The sequence below is a fragment of the Paralichthys olivaceus genome, chromosome 1 (assembly GCF_024713975.1).
Source record: "Paralichthys olivaceus isolate ysfri-2021 chromosome 1, ASM2471397v2, whole genome shotgun sequence".
Taxonomy (NCBI): Eukaryota; Metazoa; Chordata; class Actinopteri; order Pleuronectiformes; family Paralichthyidae; genus Paralichthys; species Paralichthys olivaceus.
The window spans coordinates 25855633-25876510 of NC_091093.1; the positions used below are offsets into that span (position 1 = coordinate 25855633).

The 20878-nt window shown below is 40.6% G+C and overlaps 1 protein-coding gene across 1 annotated transcript in view; it reads left to right on the forward strand.

Annotated features, from left to right (window-relative positions):
* The window catches only part of LOC109637276 (A disintegrin and metalloproteinase with thrombospondin motifs 7), a 61534-nt gene that overhangs the window by 21491 nt on the left and 19165 nt on the right, over window positions 1–20878 (forward strand). Inside the window, exons 8-16 of the mRNA XM_020099524.2 lie at window positions 2854–2997; window positions 8821–8965; window positions 13411–13503; window positions 14485–14630; window positions 15116–15285; window positions 15521–15654; window positions 17083–17203; window positions 17398–17642; window positions 18390–18525. Of these exons, the coding sequence (XP_019955083.2) occupies window positions 2854–2997; window positions 8821–8965; window positions 13411–13503; window positions 14485–14630; window positions 15116–15285; window positions 15521–15654; window positions 17083–17203; window positions 17398–17642; window positions 18390–18525 (1334 nt within the window). The remainder of the gene's footprint in view (window positions 1–2853; window positions 2998–8820; window positions 8966–13410; window positions 13504–14484; window positions 14631–15115; window positions 15286–15520; window positions 15655–17082; window positions 17204–17397; window positions 17643–18389; window positions 18526–20878) is intronic.

Consider the following 20878-nt stretch of genomic DNA (forward strand, 5'->3'; position numbering starts at 1 on the left):
GCAGAGAAAACTAGGTGATTAAAAACTCAACTTGTGCCCCATGGCTACTACATGATATCATGCAAAAAGCCTGAGGCTAACGCTACATATCCAAGAAAGCTTCATCATCATCATCAGTTAATGATTACTGAAGTCGACATAGATGTAACGCTGATCCTGAACTGCACCAGAGCCATTTTCTCTTGAGTGAAAACTAATTTGATGATACAAATGTAAAATTCCAGTGTTCTTTCAGTCTATCATATTTTGTTTGGCCTCAAGTTTTACAAACAATAGATTCAACTTCCATCGTTCATATCTTCAGACAGAATGTTTCACTTTAATCATAAAAGGAAAATGCTTTTAGGATGAGAGATTGAGTTCTTGGCAAACACACTGCTTAGGTTGCTGGAATTAAAATGATCCCAATCCAATAAAAAAGGACAGAGCCGCCATCGCTACTCATTCAGTGACGAAATCCCTTTAACTGATGTAGTATGAAATATCTCTTGGCCTGCGTTATACCAGGTTAACACTATTACTACTGTTAAAACTTGTAATAGTACTCTGCATTTTCTGTTTTTATGTCTCTGAAGCCCTTTGTGAGCCCCCTTTTTTGTGTAATATGTATGAAGTTTGTTTTTATTATAATCATGCCAATATTACATAAGAAGAGATATACACGGTTTTATATGTTACACCTTTGTTCTTACCTCCTGGTTTTGGAAAGGCTAATAAAAAATAAAAAAAAGCTTCATGCTCAATAAATCACTTTGAAAACTGCTTCAGCGTTACGACAAAGCTTGAGAGGGCGGTTGTGCCAAATTGCAGTTGCTAAGCAATGATTGAAACTGGTCTGGCAGACTCGGGTTGAATGAAAGTGAGTCACTGGTTTATGCTGTACTTCATCATTATGTTAAAGTTGATGGGTATAATCCAGTTCCTACCAGATCAGCTATTTTGTTCTTCTCCATCATTAAGTAATCACTTTATATTGGTGTCGTTCCATTCATCCAGTCTACCTTCTGTAACCTGTGGGTGTATAAATTCATTGCAGACAAAGAGGGAGAAAACATTTTCTGCTGCTGTAAAGCCCTAAAAATTATATGTTTAAACTTTTCTCTCCATCACTTTGGTTTATTATAACTTGGAACGGTTTTCTTCCTTGTCCATCACATTAAATTGCATTGAAGTACTTTAACTGAAAAAAGGCGGAAGCATATTCTCCTGGTTATAAATCAGCCGTCTGTTTCTCATCAATACAGTTTATTTTTTATCACAATGCTTTCAGCCTCTTTATTACTTGAGAAACACATCAATCAAACAAAAGCTAATCTGTTGGAGACCTGCCCTAACAAATTATATTGTCAATTACCTGTGAATATGAGGATGTAATTACATGACATTGGGAACGTTGTTTGGCCTATTTGATTTAAAAGCACATGATTTATCATGGTAAAGATCCAGTTCCTCATGCGTTAAACCAAACCAGAAATAACCCTTAATTAATGCTCCATAGAGCCATTGAGCTATTTGTAATGTTTATATGGAAGCAGAGGATTGGAGGAGATGGAGGTGGTTTCCTTTTAATCCATATTATGGAAAGCACCATGTGTGAGTGTTAATGCGATTATTGAACTGAAGAGAAGTTCAGCAATAACCATGTCTTATCTGAGAGAGTTAAACACATGGTGTTGATAGACGGTAACATTTTGACACGTTCATTTGTGCTGCAATACAAACAGATTGAAAAAATAATAACCCACGTTGTTTAATGCTGCAAACAAGACATTAGGTTAATTGAAATCATAGATTTATAAAACCATTTCTTTCACAGTCCAACAAATAAGCTGCCAATAGGTTTTTCTTAGCTCGCTGCATCTATAGACCTGATTTTGAAATTATTTATCCGTAGCTTTCTCACAGTTTTGCAGTCCCAGAGCTGAACATCTTGCAAACAAGGCACACTCTATTTTTAATTAAATTAAATTCCAAACACTGTAACAGCTAAACATTGTCTCTTTTAACCCATCAGTCTGTTTATATCTCCATATATCTTATCTGATAGCTTCATTGTATTTGTTCATCTTGATTGTTGAGGTGCAGATGAGCCCATAAGGTTCTTTTACAAGTGGTATTGTAAAGGTTTTGACAGAACCTTATTGTCCACCATGTGTTTGCATGGTCGACTGCAGATCCTGGGTAAATAGTCAGGGTGGTCCTTTTATGTTGAATGCATGAACAAGTCCCGGACTGACAGGAGTCCATTGTGCATGCACGGAGCATTTCCTCCTTGTGACTGACTGAAGTTACAACGTTCAAAATTCAGCAGTGGTGCAGGCAGGGAAAAAAGATTCTTAATTTGAGTCCTTCTCACTTTGATTCTTGTTTCATCAACTACTTAGATCTTTGGTTTATTCTCATGATTAAAAGAGGAGAAACATGATTTTGTGTTTTTTCCCTTTGATACCCTGAGGAGTTTATAAGTACTCTCAGCAGGTAAAACTGTGTTATTCAGTGTGTCGGACAGAAGTTGGAAGGTTAGCAACTCTTTTTTTTTTTTTTTTTTTTAACTACAAATGCTGAAGAATGCACCAGATGTTCCTCTTAATTCTCGCTGCCCCTGTCTCAGTTTCTATAAAGCCACAACAACATTTGAAGGAGCAGATGTTACAGGTGTTGTTGTGTGCACACCTTCCGCTGCAATGACTCATTAATGCTGCATCGACACCAAAATAAATAATTGTGATAAGTTGGCGTCTGTGCTTGTGGAGTTACAGGCAAGACGCGTGGATTTGTCTGATGTGTGTGTTCAATGTTGTGCCCACTCACTTTAACTGCCCTCTCCGTGGGGTTTGTGCTTTTATGTCACAGCTTTGGGATTCAGCATGATGGCAACGGTAATGACTGTGAACCCATTGGAAAACGACCTTTCGTCATGTCTCCACAGCTCTTGTATGGCACCTCCCTGCCCAGGTGGTCACGCTGCAGTCGCCAGTACATCACCCGCTTCCTAGAGTGAGTGTCAAACATGCTGCTACACTGCTACCTGACGTGTGACTCTGAGTGTGTTTCAAGTTGAAGGTTTTATGTGCACAGATCCTTTTGAATCATTCAAAGGCACCCTGCACCCATATTATACATTGTGTATGTTCTGTATGAGTTTACCTGAAAAAATACATTATTCAACATGGTAGCACAGATCTGTCATCTTAGATCACATCTGACGTTCTCAGCATAATAACTCTCCAAATGCACAGGATGGATGTGGGGATATGCTCAGAATATGTTCCAAAACTTGGATTGATGTATCCCTAGTCTCTAGGGATCATCCACAGTCCAACATTTCTCCTGATACAGATTCTCATCATGAGTATAAGCTGCCTCGTGCGTGCTCTACCCAGACGCCAACATCTGAACCGGAACATTTCCTGCTGCTTTCTTTATATGTGAAATGCAAACTCCAGAAAAACAATCCCTGCTCTCTGTGTTTTCCTTTTTCTTTCTTCATAAATCTTCAGGAAACTTTTGGCAGTTGGAAGGTTTGTTGGTTTTTAAGGAGTTTGGACGGTCTAATTATTTACCTGCTGAGACTACAGACAGACATGAGTATGAGTATGAGTGTGTGTGTTTGTGTGTGTGTGTGTGTGTGTGTGTGTTTGTACACACACACAGTCTGCAGCTACTGTGAATCTCTGTGTCTAAAACATTTCACCATAATTGCCCCAGTTTCTCAGCTCGGAGCATCTGGAATTCATTTAGTGGGTGTTCAGCTCGACATCATTGTAGCTTCTTGACTCAACAAGAGAAAAAAGGGCTGGGGGGGGGGCGGTATTTACACTCGTGGGAGTTTGCAACACAGAGGCCACTGGTTTGTGTGTTTGTGTTTGTCTCTGCACTGGTAATTATAAGAGAGATGCCTCAGTGCTTAGAGGCATCATTTGCCAGTGATTTGTAGATTTATCAAAAGGAATTGCTCCGACAATATTACGTTGGACTCACTGATTAGATTTTTGTGTGGGGTTTTTTCTGGTGAACTGAAATGTTTTTGGAGAGTTGAGTCATGGCTGACGATGGGGCAGGGAGGAGACAGACAGATTAAGAGGGGGGCAAGGAAAACAAAGTGGAATGACAGAAGATGACGAGCCTGAGGTGTAGGCAAACACAGGGGTGAGCTCAGTTCAGGGGAGCAGGAGGTACTGAAGGCTGAGCTTCTCTTAAGCTTTAGTAACATGTTGATAATAGTCTAAAGGAAACTGGAGTCTAGATTATATGTGTACGTATTGTCTGTACCTGTACTGTGATTATTGTAAGCAGCTTTATGTGACAGCATTGGAGTCCAAGACAAATTTCCTTCCAAGGACAATAAAGTGTATCTTATCTTATCTTAGATTCAGGGTCTTTATACTGTTGATCTGTGGATGGGGTTTAGGTGCACTGGTGGAGGGGCAGCAGGAGACAATCATCAGATCGAGATGTTGTGAGAATTCAGATTTGTGTATCTATGAAATCATGCTGAGATAAATCAAATGTTGAACACAGTGAAAAATACCAATGGTAATACTGTGGCCAACAGGTATTTTTATTACGGTCACACATAAAAAGAGGTGCACTACACCCACTGTTCAGCATGAATTAGGTTAAATAAAAAATAAATGGACACACGCGAACAGGAATCATTTCATTCTCTCATAAATTAACCTTCTCTCTAGAGCCGTGCAGCGAGCAGCTTAAAATGATTATGATTGTTTCCTATATGAATACAAAGTCCTCAACCTCATGTTGAGGTAACAGGCTGTCACAGTCAGAGCCTGTGTTGAATCCCTGCTGGGCACAATTTGTTTGTTGGGGGTTTTAAAGTGAACGTCAATAACGATTAGATGGATTGCTATTAAATTTGGTAATTTAAAAACTCATGCTCCAGACAGATAATTAGATTTTTTTTTATCTGCCTCTACCATCGTGTCCTCATTGTATTTTCACCTGCGTTCATTTGTCTGTGAGTCTGTCGGTTACATAACACGCTGGACTTGGTGCATATGCAGGAATTCATTTTCACTTTCTTTACATTGTGTGTGAGGCAGTTTTTCCAGCATTTATTGATTTCTCAAAGTAATTTATGGATCTTGATGAAAAATTCAATCATGTTTAGGATTTCTACAAGTGTGTCCAATTTGGTGCAGATCCAATTGAAAATCTAGATTGAGTGAATTTAAATGAGGTTTCATAAGGGGACTGATGGGGCCTGACAGAGGTATGTGCTCACTAAGTGCCATTAGTCCCTTGGTAGATCTGTTATTGAAAGTCAATAACCAATAATCAATAATCGTCAGACTGCGTTTTCCACTGATCTGTGGCTGACACACAGACGGGTGATTGCACAAAAGCCCAGCGTCAAAATAGAGGATCTGATTGGCTGAGGGTGTGAAAACAAAGGACCAAACCAGTTGAGTTTTATAACTCTAGACTGTAAATAATCCAGAATTCTCAAAGCTCAGTAAGTTGTATTTCTTCAGTATATGACTATGATGTTAATGCATCGTCTTTTTGTCCAGAGTTTTGTGAGCATGTTGAAGTACGTCCTCAGAGTCACCACAGTAACTGAACACCAGTGTAGCTGTAGACCCTCAGTCTTGTTTCCTGGTGCTGGAATGAGTTTAGTGCTGTTAATGGGTTTTCACAGACATAATTAACATCTGCTCATCTCCGACAGAACTCAGATTCCAAAGACAACAATTGAATTAACTGTGAGCCAGAATAATTTTTCAAATCTTCTTGTATATTCTGGCAAAAGGGGAAGATACATTATCTAAATTAATACTGGACCTACCCAATTAAGTAGCTGAGGTAAGAGAAACATAATGAAAAAACGATGCCGTCTCCCCACCCTCCCCCTCCACAGCTAGCTGGTCCCTGGTTTTACATTCTTTCCCTGTATCCCATCTTCAAACCTCAGCCTCCCACTAAAATGTGCATTGATCAGTTTCTTCACATGCGACCAAACAACTCATATTTGTCTTCTCATCTCATTCCTCTAAATGCCAGCGTTTGCCCCCATTTTCTCTGTTTTATGTCGTGTTATGTGTTACCGAAGAACAAGGCCTCCATTGTGCGTGGGTTCATTTGTGCCGCCGGCCTCTGCTGCTCGCGCTGCTTCAGATGTTTGGTCTGTAGGTGTCATTTTATGTGGAATGTAGAGCTGTTTAGATATTATCACTGAGCCAGTCTTTAATCACCAGAAGAGAATTCCCAGAAGGCCATAGAGGAAAAACCAGAGATTTCACACATAATAAAGCATAAAATTGCAGTGCTAAAGAAAGAATATATAGATCATTTTAGATATATGGATTCAGCAAAGAGTTAATTCCTCAGCATGAACACTTCCAGGAAGGCTAGCTTTGACAAAGACTGCAGTAAAACCTAATTTGCCCTCTGATTTGCTTTTCAGTCCGGGGCCACTCATGGAGAACATTTTAATTGCTGCTGTTCGGTCGTCATTGTGAGGTTGACTTACATTGATGATTTGTTGTTAAACGTGAAACAATCAGCCTTCCTATATTTTTAAATTTGACATATCTATTTATTCCTATTTTTAATCTTCAAACATTTTTTATATTTTGCAGAAATTGAGAAAATGTGGAGATCAAAATAAAAGAAATAATGGCATTAAATAGAAAAAATGAAAAATGATTTAACATAGAACATTTCATAACATAAAGGACAAGATGGTGAATAACCCTGGAACGTTTGAGGGTCCAGAATGACTTTGATGATGAATTGTAAACCGCCAGCAGTTGTTATAGACATATCATCAGTCAAGAACTATCGGGTGTTTCAGGCTTCTAATCACAAAACACCTTCTTCTAAGGCAGACACACCACCGGCTGGTCAGACCTGGTTGTGAGTCCCTAACATCTTGAGTCTCAGGTCTTGTTCTGCAGTCGGTGATGATTCTGTCTCAGTTTGTCGCAGATTCCAAAGCTGTTTGAGCAACTTGATGGTGGATGTTGCAATAAAACCGCGCTGCAGCCAACCTCCACCGGCTGTCCAGCACGTTGTTCTGCCTCAGACACCATATCTACACACCATTCAACAGTAGGGTGTTCGACCGGAGTACCAGGTCTGGTCTTAGGGGGGTGCTGATAAGTCCTGATGGGACCGTGAGCTGCTGGCCTACATCCACCAGCATTTCCCAGTGTCAGGCTCACCCCAGCTGGCCACTCCTGGTCAGTGGAAGAGGTCCTCTGTTTCCCTGTTCCCCCTCTCGGACATGAATAATTGATACTGTACGTGTTCTAAAAATATAATTAGAATTTTATATTAGCGATGGAAATGACTATGTAATGTGAAAGGAATTGCTTCTGGAGACAAACCAATGACTATAGAATGTGTCTTCCTTTTCCCCCAACTGTTTAAAATATTCCAGATTCAGATGCCGCCATCTTGTGCTGGCGATGTAATTTGGGGCCAGTGTCTGTGCAGTAGGAATCTTAAGGCCAATTCCACATTTGTGTCAGAGCTATGCCATATATCCGTATCACACTGCAGTTGCAACAGCACAATGGTAGTGGTGGTAGAGTTTCTATGCTGCTGTTGCGTGTCCTCTGGTTTCTGGTCTGCTTATTTACAAACTCTCTGGCGAGTGTTACTAAGCGGATCGTGTTGGAGTTGGAACTGACAGATGTACTTGTCCTTGTATGTTCCTTCAGCTCAATTCGAAAATGGCGTCGAGTCTGTCGGACATAGTGGACCAATCACAGCTATTGCGGTCTGCGTCGCCTCAATGCGTAGTTACATTTCTACGCATAGACTACGGCTTAGCTGCGACGCAGCAGCATGAATTGGGCTTCAGAGGGGAGCCACAGTATTGAGGTCCTGCCGGCCCATTGTGAGTCAACCTCGGCCATCGATCATGATGTTTTTAAATCTTTTGAAACGCCTCGTCATTAGTCTGGCTTCCACACTTGACATCCCTCTGTAATGTTCAGACACTGAATCAGTTCAGGACTTTTAGTTAAGTGCATTTGTTACTAGTTAAGTTAAGTTTTTGTTGACCCTCATGTTATTCCTCAAAAACATTTTCTGATCTCAATGCCACTCTGAGTGAGAGCAAAGTGTCTTGAATGTAAAATGAAAGCATGAACGCTGAACTCACTCTCTATCAGTTCATTATTTCTGAAGATTATTTCTTTCATCAACATGGATTATTCTTGTGCGACTGTCAAGGCAATTTGAAAACCCACTTATCCTTGTCATTATATTACACACCACAGCCATTAAGTCTGTTAATACAACCAACATGTGAAACCAGCAATTAATTTTCCTCTAGAATACCATCATGATTAAATGTATTGGTGAGACGGCACTCGCTCTTTGTGGGAGAGGACAGACTCATGAGAAATATTCATACGAGCCATTACACAGAAGATATTAGAAATGTTTGTGTGAATGGCAAAATGTACCGTAAAGACTTTTGAGGGGACGAGAAAAGCGCTAAATTAATGCAAGCCATTTACATACTCTCTGTCAAACAAACATTACGGAGGTTCAGTGTTTCTTTGATTGTCGGTTGAAGACATCTAATTTCTGCTATTCATTCCAAGCAAATCCCCACTCCCCTCTGCCTGAAGCTTCAAGTGCACTACATATGGATGTAGATAATTCCTGGAAAAGACCTGCCCATCTGATTGTGTCAGGAGTAATGAATGACGTCTTATATGGAAGAAATGATCTCCATCAGAAGAAGAGTAGATCTCCTCATTTTAATGCTACTCTATCTCTCTCCCTGTGTGCATATATGACCAAGAGAGCTTTATAAAACTGTCCTCCTCCTCCTCACAGTCGTGGCTGGGGCTGGTGCCTCGACGATGCTCCGGTGAAGGACAAACTGACTGTGAACTCGGTGCTTCCTGGAGAACTGTACAGCGCCGCTCATCAGTGCCGGCTGCAGTATGGATCTGGGTCCCTGCTCTGTGATGACATGGACGTAAGAACATACTCACTACACATTAAAATAAATGAAAAGAACTCCATGCATGATTATATTGACCCCACATGTCTCCTGTTCTTCTCCTCTCTGTACTCTGCAGTTGGGATTGGGTGTTTTGTTTTATTATACTTTTTTCTCTCTCTCACTGAAAACACACACACACACACACACACACACACACACACACACACACTAACCCTCACACATCCTTGAGACGAGCTTTTTCTCATAAAACTCTCATGATGAACCTCTTACAATGCAGTAAAAGGATGAATATATATAAACATGTATCTTATAAGAACTGACAAACAGGAGCCTGAGGAAGACTCAATGAGACATAATTAGTTATCGAGTCAAAAACATCGTCAGTATCCTGAAGGACACAAGTCTTCATTTCCAGCTCTGTCCCCTGAATTCACTGCAGTGTTTGTCAATTCACTATTGATTCTTTACGCGTGGCCTCTGTCCACAACATGCTCCACATTAAATAGATTATCTAATATGCTCTGTGACTGAGGGAGTCTTTTTTATTTTGAATGGAGAACTGAGCAGATTATGAGTTAGAACGGTGTCAGGGGACCTTGTGCACAGCTTCTTCAACCCCTGACACTTCAATGAGCAGACATCAGTTAGATTATTAACAACACACCTGCTGAGCAGGTGTCACTTAGGTTCAACTGCTTGTTGCTCCATAAAAATGTCTACATTTAACAGACCCTCGTCTTATAATGGTTTTATCCAGTGTAGATCTGACCTCAGTCCTCTTAAGCTTTTCTGCCATGAGCCATTTATGAGAACATTAATTCAGATGAGACTTTAACAGCTCAGTCACCAGTGAGACTAGTTATATGAACCACAGAGGAGAAGCAGCGCTGTGTTTAGAGAGAACACGGTCACTGTGTGTTGGGCCACATTCAGACTGTAATAAGACTGTGAAACTTCTTCTAGTCCAAAACTGAACAGAGACATTTTCTTGAAATTTTCAGGAGGGGCTTTGTGTTAAGTCTGCATCGGTAGCTTCAGATATTTTCTGGAGCATTTCTTGCCAGACCCAGAGTTTAATGTCTGACAATGTCAATTTGATAATCCAGCAATTAGAATGTCTGTTTTTATTTTATACCTTCACTTGTACTTGTTCTCTGTAGGAAGGGGGCTGGATTGTGGTCTTAGATACCAGAACAGTCTAAAAACACGTTTCAGCTAGAATTTGACAGATTACATGAGAGTGAAAATGAATTGAACGCCCACACACAAGTGACAGGCCAGCTGTCAGAGCGGCAGATACACAGCTTCTTTTAATCCTGTGTCTTTGTTAATTCATTTATTTCTTATTATTTACCAAATATATATTTTTTCAAATATCAGTCTTTTCTCTTCCTGCAAATTATTAACTGTTTGATGACTCTTCCCACACTCGGAGGCATTCACTAATTTTGTGTAAAATGAAAATCCAATGTCATCTTTGGATCTCGGCTCGAACGTGCATGATCGTAGTCTTCCTCCGTCTCGTCCCCGCCTGACTCATCGTTTAAATCTGTCGGCTGAAGTGCACGGTGGTGTAGTACATCCACATTCGAGAGCAAGTGATCCTCACAGTTGTCTCAGTTGAGCTGCTGTAGTCGCTGTCAAATCTGGTGCTGAGGAGCTTTAGAGCTTCAGAGCCACCGGCTACTCGACTTTGAATACAGGGATAACGGCTTGTTCTCAGATGCTCCCTCTGGGGAGACGTTTAAAGTACAGCACAAAAAAAAGTTGTCGAGACAAAAAGCATCTGGTTTGGAATATTAACAAGCAAATTATTATATTGAAGCTCACAGTCGATGAATCTCGAGGACTTCACTTGTCTGAAGTACTGAATTGATTTGCGTAAAGGTCCCCACCCCCACACACACACACAGGATTTGAAAGGGATTGACTCCATCTTTTCTGGGCATTTTGAGTAAATACATCCTGCATTTGATCCTCTAGTCAGTTAATCCTGGCTCGGAGCTGATATAAATAATTTATATACAGTCACAACATCAAACCATAGCAGCAGGATTGGATGGACAGAGACCACACACGTACTCGTTTCCAGCAGCAAAGTAATTTCTCAAAGTAACAACAAAGTGTCTCTACGAATACAATTCGTTCTGTGCAGGTTTTACAAATATCCACAGGAAAGAAAAACAAATAAGGTGCTCATAGTTTTATAAAAACCACCAGACGGCTGTTCAGACGCACACATTCTCACCGACATGGTTTTTCTTAAAGCACAGGTATAAACTGCCTCAGGTCTAAAGTTCCCTGGGGACTTTTCTTGTAAATAAACATTGATGTTCACATTCAGTGTTGCTCATATGGTGGAGCCACGAATACATTTCTCTCTCTGCTTGCAGCCTTTTCCCTTTATGAAACCAAGGGCGGTTATTGTCATTTGATAGAAATGTTCCTCTTTTACCTTCATGTTTCCTGCACTCCACAAAAATCTCATTTGCCGAATGCTGGTCACAGTAACGGGGCCAAATTAAATGGATGAAAAGCTTTGTGTTTAAAGCACAAAAGCAGAATGCAGGGATTTGAATTGACAGTGGTAATGCTGGTGATTTTATCCATTAGAACAGTCAGCAGCCCACTCACCTACTTAAGGTATTTGCTGTCCAAAATGAACTTTTTCTGTCGCAGCTTAATGGACTTGGTTTGAATGCTGTTTTAATTGTATTAGTGTTTCACCCTAGAACTTGTGCATAATGTTATATCTTCACAAAGAAATCGTGCAGAGCCACTTAAAAAAGAAACCTTTAAAGCTTCAAAAGCATCAGTTCTGCCTCATTTATTTTATTGGGAGTTTAACCTTTTCAAGTTGGCTACATACTTGAATATCCACCTTGACAGATGTACGACGTTCACAGTGGCTTTGCCGTATTAAGCCGTCTGAAGAGTGTCGAGGACTAAAGTTTGACAGAACTACAGAGACAAAGTCTGAGGTTCTTCTCGCTGTTTTGTGATCTTGGCCAAAGGGATTATAGAAATTGGTCAGAACAGGTAGTTCTGGGATTTGGGGGGGATTTTCAATCGATTTGTTTATTATCTCAGAAAGTTCAGACTCAGTTTAAAAATTCTTGTGCTATGTGACAATCAGGCACTTCCACCTTTCCATTTCTTTTGTAAATGTATCTCTGCAGTGACAAATCGTTCTAAATGTCTTTTTTAATATTTCTTACATTTTTTTTATTGTTAGCATTCACATTTTTTAATCGGAAAAGTAGCTAAATTACAATGTTGAAATCATTTACATCTGTTGTGTGACGGTTTTGACGAAAAATGAAAAATGTCCCTCACACATTCACAAATGTCACACAACAGCATGAAGAATGGGCCCAGACGATTGCACCAGTCAGACATTTGACCTTTTGGTGTTATCAGTTTTGAAACACTGATTTTTTTTTACCATTGTAGGAAATAATTGGTCTTTTGATTCTTTATTGTTGCAAATCCAGGTAAGTCTGTTGTCTGCTGAAGTTCATTTTACTTTTACTGCAGCTCCCTGCAGGAGCTCTGTGCTTCTCAAATGAAGACAACACAACAACAACAGACAGAAACAACTCGAGACCTATTTCTACGATCTTGCTTTTAATTAATGTTAATTAATCTTTTTTTAACACCATTGTCTTTATTATTATGATTTTTTTAAACTTATTTTTATACCTTTCGGTAGTTTTATGTTTTTTTCTCAATGTGCCGCACATTTCTTTATGCTGTGCATAGGATGTGTTGTGGTTTCTCAGGTGCACTGAGCTGCCTATAAGGATAAAACCTGTATTCAGTTTGTGCTCTGCTGTGTGGATTTGTTGTCACGTTTTCAAGTTATATATATAAACTGTAAATTGAGAGGACACAGAGATGAGAAGTGATCAGGAAGGTCATACGTTTATTATTTAACATAAACAATAGACCATAAATTTAAAGGATTAGTTTAGAGTTTAGGGAAATGTGCTCTTTCTTGTTGCCAGCTAAAGTAGGAGACTGATGGTGGAGGCAGCCACAGTGCGGTAGTTCTAGTTTCTGAAAATGTTGACCGGCTGCTTTACAGAACATATTTTGATTTTAAGGTTTTTTTTTTAACTCCACTTTTACAAACAGAAATGTCTTTTGAAATGGTCACTGCTGTGGAGCTGTAGAGGACGACAATGACAATGAATGAAAAATGAGAAGTCAGTAAAACTAAAGGTCATGATCTCCAGTGGAAATACATAACCAAGAAAAATTGGTTTTATAAATCCACATGTGCTGGACAAAACCTGAGTTTATAGATAGAAGGGGCATTGAACACTGTCATACAATATCTCTGCTTGTGTCACTCAGCAGACCATGTGAAAATAAATGAGCAGTGAATAACAACACTTCTGAAAGGCTAACAGGTTGGTGTGGAGCGTGACGTAAATCTCTTTTGCTTTCCTCAGAACGTCTGCAGCACTCTGTGGTGCACGGTGGGAACGACCTGCCACTCAAAGCTGGACGGGGCTGCGGACGGGACGAGCTGCGGCGATGGCAAGGTATGTTTCATATCATGGCTGTGAGAGAGGAGACGCAGGCTTTGCAGGGAGAATGCTGATTTTTAGTAGTACTATCATTATCCTGCAGCAGCAGGAACATACTGTTCAGTTTCTGCTCGAGATCCCATAATTTATCCATCCAGTAACCATTACCCTAGCGAAGGGGGTTCTGGGGTCAATCCCAGGTTACCATTGGGCAGTAGGTGTGTTCCACCCTCTACAGGTGAACAGCATATCACAGGGTCAAAGACAAACAACCATTTACATTCACACCTACAGGCAATTTAGTTGCAGCATGTGTTTGGACTGTGGGAGGAAGCTGCAGTGGAGAAAAAACACCAAGAACATGCAAACTCCCAACAGATTTGAACCCAGAACCTCCTGCTGTGAGGTGACGCTGCTAACCTCCCCATTGACCACTTTGCCAGCCATTCCTGTATTATTATAATGAATTATACAGGAAAATGATGATGCCTGGCGTGAAAGCTTTTTGACTCATGGCAGAATGAACCGAGGGAAACAAAACACCATCGCACTAAATTAATCTCAGTTGGTTCAATGTTCTTTTTTCGTTGTCAATCAGTCATCAGGTAAATCATCCGATTTATTTTTTTATTCTTGGAAGCAAATTGTTTTGCACTGGTTGTAAATTCACCACATCCCGACTCCTCTCATGATTCATTTAGTAAATTAATTTAGACCTATAACAAACGTTGACATTTGTTTAATTGTTTGTTGATTAATAGTTTGATTAAACCCTGTTTCCCCTGAAAGTTAATAACTGTTTGATTAATAGAGGACGACTGCTAAGACGAATGAGCTGCAGGAAACCGAAGAATTAAAATTGACTAAAAGTAAAATAACAGAGTCAAATAATGAAATGGATCCAAATTGTGTTTCCAATGAGTGCTGGCCTCAAAGTAGCTAAAGAGAGAGTCGTGTAAAAATCAAGAACAAGTTTTGATGTGTTTTTTCTATCAGTGGTGTTTCAGTGGGGAGTGTGTACCATTTGGATTCCACCCTGAGAGCGTGAACGGGGGCTGGGCGTCCTGGAGCGAGTGGTCGGCCTGTTCGAGGACGTGTGGTGCTGGTGTCCGGAGCGCTCAAAGAGACTGTGACAACCCAGTGTAAGTTTGTCAGTAACTACTAATGCTGACAGGTGTTTTGCTGTTGACTGATGCACTGTTAATCACAGGTCAACTCACCCTCCACCAGTCTGCTGGTGGGAGACAGAGGAAGCTGTAATGTAATCTACAGTTCAAACCAGACAGAGATCACAGTATCAGTGTGTGAGCAGAGCACGTGTTTCAACGGCCTTTTTGTTTATATGATTTCAGTTTTCTTAGTTTAGCCAGAAGCTTCCTGCCTTGTTTTTATTTAAAAAGTATTAAAGTATCAAGGAGTGCAGATATTCTATTGAATGATTTTAATTTTTCTCAAATATTGATATCTGCATTGACCTTTACAGTCCAGTATCAGTCCAGCTCTAACACTGATTTTTATACACTTATCTCTACACTAACTTTTAAATTTGGTCTTTTTTGTGTGATATGAAATAATTTTCTTACTTATTTATTCAAGCACTGAAATAACGTGTCTGACTGTCTCACAGTCCCAAGTACAGAGGGAAGTATTGTCTGGGAGAACGCCGACGTTACAAGGTGTGTAACATCTCACCGTGTCCTCACGACCTGCCCACGTTCAGGAGCGTCCAGTGTGGTCACTTTAACAGCATGCCCTACAAGGGCAAGTTCTACAAGTGGGAATCAGTCATCAACAGAGGTGAGCAGGATAAACCTCTGCGGCAGTATTTAGACCTCGGGCATGAAGGGATGAAGGGATTGGAGCTTCGCCCCCAAGTAATCATACCATCACCCCAATGTTATTGTAGCTACTTCGCCGTCCAGCTAATTGATATTATCTGGCAAGTTAAATATATGAACTTTGGTCATTCTTGTGCAGCATATTTTTTCATCCATATCACATTTTCATCTCTTTATTTAATTTTTTTTGTAAGTCAACCCTTGTGAGCTGCACTGCCGTCCGCTCAATGAACACTTCTCTGAAAAGATGCGGGACGCCGTCACCGATGGAACGCCGTGCTACGAAGGCAACAAGAGCCGAGACATGTGCATCAATGGCATCTGTAAGGTACTGTGACTATTCCACGTGCATCCGATAAATAATGTCTTGTTGTTCTCTGTACATTTATTTCATCATTTTTTTGCCATGAACATCGTGAAACCCTTTCTAACCTTGTTATATGGGTTCTATGCAAATACAGTCATTATTATCCCCCAACAACATCACTTGATTATTCAATCTATGTATCCTGTTCATTGCCGTGGAGATTTGTTTGTCATGCAGTTTGTTTAGTTGACCCTCGGCGTGTTTTTTCCACAGGCGAGTGCTATACATCTGACATTCTGTATGAAAATGAGCCTGTTGATAGAAAACCGTCGAGGCTGTTATCGCTGGCGATAACAAGCTGCTCTTGTCTATCACCCTGGGGCAAAATGCCAGTAACCGATACAGACACTGTTTGGATAGTGAGTGGACAGTAATCTCAGACCTTGGGCTCTGAGTTTCTGACATTTTCTGACCTTTTTTTGTCAAGCACCTGCATTTTTTCCACCTTACCTGTTTCATTTATGTTTAGGAGACTCGATGTAACAGCAAAGGCCTTATTAGTGTTTTGTTTTCGTTGACCATTAAAAAATACACATCTGTAATCCAAGAGATTCACCTCAAATATGAATAATACATTTAGGGCATAGACTGTATACGAGGATGGACGTCGCAAAATTGACCCCTGGTGGCTGGCTACAGTATAGGTCATAAACTCTACCTCCTCCTTGCTAGTGGATGAGACATTAGAATGGGTTTTATATATCATATATATGCTATATACTTATATTTCTCCATTGTAGTGTTGCTATTAGTATGCAAGTAAAAGACTCAGTACATCCTCCGCAGCTTGTCTTGTAAAGTGTGCCTCCCTGCACCAGGTGGAAGGAGCCAGCCCACAGCATGGGGGTGGGGTTATAGTGATGAAGCAGCGCAGAAGAATAGCAAGAGATTTTCACTTGTATTATCCGGCTGAGGAGGTCAAAGGTACAAGAGGCATGTTGAGGCAGTGCTCTGCGCTGCTTTTTTTCTTTCACACATTGACATAAGCATGAAGGGAATCGTCTCACACCTGCAGACTGGTGGAGGGTGAGTTGACCTGTGATTAACAGTGCATCATTCAAAAGCAAGACACCTGTCAGCATTAGTAGTTACTGACAAACTTACACTGGGTTGTCACAGTCTCTTTGAGCACTCCGGACACCAGCTCCACACGTCCTCGAACAGGCCGACCACTCGCTCCAGGACGCCCAGCCCCCGTTCACGCTCTCAGGGTGGAATCCAAATGGAACACACTCCCCACTGAAACACCACTGATAGAAAAAACACATCAAAACTCTTGATTTTACACGACATCTGGTATCTGCTTCTGTATTTTCTGTGTCATCATCACTGTAAGGTTTATTGTGAATGTTGCATTGTGGGATTGACATTGCTGTTTGTGTGTCACAGAAGCTAGGCTGCGACTATGTGATTGACTCCAGCGCTGTAGAGGATCGCTGTGGGGTTTGCCATGGTAACGGCTCGACCTGTACTACTGTGAAGAAGACGTTTGAGGAGAGTGAAGGACTTGGTATGTTTCTCATGTGTTTGGTTTAGGTTTCATACAGAAGACGTTGATATGTTACAGCAAGAAAAGCACATGTGTCAATAATAAAACGACTAATGGTGCAACACTATCTTTACTTATACTAATACTATCTATTCACGATACATGAGGATATCTTGTGTTTCAGTTTCACTTACATTAAATGTAATGTCCTTCAGGCTATGTTGATATCGGACTGATCCCAGAGGGAGCCTGGGACATCCGGATTGAGGAGGTGGCTGAGGCTGGGAATTTCTTGGCACTACGGAGCGACAACCCAAACAAGTATTTTCTGAACGGCGGCTGGACGATCCAGTGGAATGGCGAGTACAAGGCAGCGGGGACGGTATTCACCTATGTGAGGACGGGACACCTGGAGAACCTGACGTCTCCCGGGCCCACCACGGAACCACTGTGGATTCAGGCAGGCTGAATAGCTTCACCTAATGTTTCCGGTGTATTTTGTCCCTTTGTGTCAAAACATCACAATCGCCCCCTGGTGGCTGGCTGCTAGATCATAAACCCACCTGCTCCAAGTTAATAGGAAAGATTAGGAAAGAAAAAAAAATTCTATGTACACGATATATCTTATATATATAAAACGTCTCCCCAAGAATCCCATGAGTCTGAATTGTGTTTATATTTCCCAGACAAAGCGGTTTCATAAAGGCTCAGTGTGTAGAGTTTAGTGACATCTCGTGGTGAAGCTGCATGTTGCAGCTGAATACCCTTCACCTCACCCTCCCCTTCCCCTCACCCTCCCCTTCCCAACATGAAACAGAACCTGCTGAGGCTTCAGTCTTTATAAAAACTCAAAAAGTGTTTAGTTTGTCCAGTCTGGGCTACTGTAGAAAGAACATGGCTGCCTCCATAGAGAGGACCTGCTCCCGAAGTAAATAAAAAGTATTGAAATGAAAAAAAAAAAAAAAAGTGTACAATTTAGACAAAACACACTGGTGAAAATATCACTAGGATTACTTTATATTCAATTACTACCAATAGATCCCTTTAACCAAATCCTACACACTGAACCTTTGAGGTGGAAATATAAAAAGGAAATATGCAAAGTATATTGTTAATTTGTGATTTAGTTCCTGAGGATAGTTTATCGGATAGTTTTGTTTGTATTTTGCAGAATTTGTGAGATTTATTTTTTTTTTTTGTGCTACAGCTTCTCTTTCAGGAGACCAATCCAGGAGTGCGGTACGAGTACACAATCAGTCAGAATTTCTCACAGGACAACAACACACCAGTTTTCTTCTGGAAATATGGTTCATGGGCTGAGTGCAGTGTCACCTGTGGAGCAGGTGAGACAAATAACCGACCTCAGGTTCTGCCATAAATAGTCATCAATAGACTCATCTCCTCAGTCTGTTCAGTTCCTGTCTGCATCAACATTTCTGACAACTAGAACAACTACCTTTCTTTCCCGTGCTTTGGTCCATTGGCCTCATTTAACCCAGAGAGTTCTCCGACTCCTTTTGCTTCTCCTGTTGCCAAACCCACTTATCATTTTTAGAAAAGTACAGAAGCACTAAGCCGTCCTTCTTGACTCCAGCTCTTCGAGTCGATCGCCTCAATCAACCCACGGAGCCCTTAGTTGGTGAGGGGCCAGCCTGCGCTGTATCTCATTTCTTCCTCAGGGATAATTGGTTTTGTGCACATTACCCTGTTCCCTTTCAATCAGCACAGTCTGCACAACAAACACATCGTACCCAGACAAAAGACGCCCATGCAGAAAGTTTTGTATGATGTGATTTTGAAACAGCGGCTCCAGTAATAACTTCTGCATCACCTGCCTGACTCAGACAGTCTCGAGTCCTGGGCCAATATATCTGGGCAGTGAAACTTTTATGGACATGTACAGTGAAACCCAGCCAGATATTTTCGAAAGCAGTGGCCCGTGTAATGATTTAGAAAATATAGTGAAAGCACCTCTGAGCAGAAAAAAGATTTGAAGCAGCATAAATATAAATATAAATATATATATATATATACAAATATATACGATATCAATCTATACCACTTTACTATATGTAATATCTATATATCTATCTATATATCTGTATACAGAAATAGAGACGTATGAATCTTTATGAAGCTGTTTAATGAGTCATCACTCGTTCAGCTGTCCTTCGCTGTGCAGTTTTATTCTGGTAGTGTTGACCTGTGTGATGGACATTGAATTTCAATCAGAGGCTTTACAGCGTGACTGAAAGGAACAAAGACACTGTTGGTTTGTCCAGATGGACGAATGTAGGATTTGAAAGCTTGTCCTATTGGGACTGAAAAGTAAATGTATCATAGGTTTTCAAAGACCATCAACTGGCTTGACTGTTGGAAGTGTTTGATTATGTCTCTTTAATAGAAAATCTCTATTTGAGCCAGTTTACTGCTGAACAGGCCTGAAATAATTATACTGATTATTTCATTAGCATCATACTGCTGGGCGTCACTTCATTTCTATGTTATTGATGCCAAACAGTTTTTACGATACAGTTGGTGTGAGTCAGTCTCAGTAGGATTTTGTTAAACATGTTTAATTTGTTCAGACAGTGAGGACCAGGGAAATTATATTGAACTAAGAGTCTGACGAAATCTCAGTGGTGCTTTTCCTGCCATAATTTCCTCTCTTTTATTCATGGGAAATAGGGGATGATAGAAACCATATAAAAAATCCCTTCTTTAAATCTCCCCTAACTATTTGAACTGCAGGAGTTAAAATCATTGTACATCACACTTCCTATCAAACACCCAGTCCAGCGGCTGATGCCAATGTGAAGAATCTTAAGGTATCGAAAATCTATCTGTTGAAAGCTTTTTATATTAACTGTGGTTTTTAATCTGAAATCTTTAAAATGTTGTTTGTGCGATTGGTTTTCCTTGGGCTGGGGAAAAAAACAGTATCAAGCTAGTGTGGGAAAATCCGTGTGGGTTTACACACATTCTTTAAAGTTCTATCTGGTCTTTGGGGTCCAGAGTTGGATGCAGGTTTGGAGATGAAACGTATCTCTGTAAAAGCCACTAGAAGAGCAGCTGTTGTTTTCATCGCAGCGTTGCAGAGTCTTTTCTAATAAGGGATCAATACAGCATCAGCACCGGCTGAGTGAGATGCGAAAAGTGTGCCTTAAATACAGTAAAAGATATTGTATGAACAGAGAAGTGCTTTTTGAGCAATAAACCTAAATCTCAGACATTAGCCCTGGACTTGTTACGAATATGAACCCAGAGGTCCTTCAGTAAACACTATATATAGATTTCTCCTTTAAATAATCCACTTTTACTCCACCTCCTCTCATAAAGCACAGAGACAAAGCTCAACCACCTTCAAAATGCATTGGATCACACTATCTGCAGCGCAAGATGTCAGAGCACGATCTGTTCACTTAGAGTGGAAAGAAGGCCATTTAATCAAGGTGGATTTCAGTGTTTCCCACATGATCATTCTCATCCCACCTCCATCTGGCGTTCAGTCCAACCGTAGCTGTCCTGTCATTCAAGACGTGTTTTTGAAGATGGAAGTAAGCCATCAGAAATGCATTGTGGCCCTCAACGGGCTCCTGATCAGGTGGCACGCAGAAGTGAGAGGTGTCTCATGCTCATGGGTGGAAATCCCCTCAGGAAGACGAGAGTAGTGATGGACAGAGATAAATCTATCAC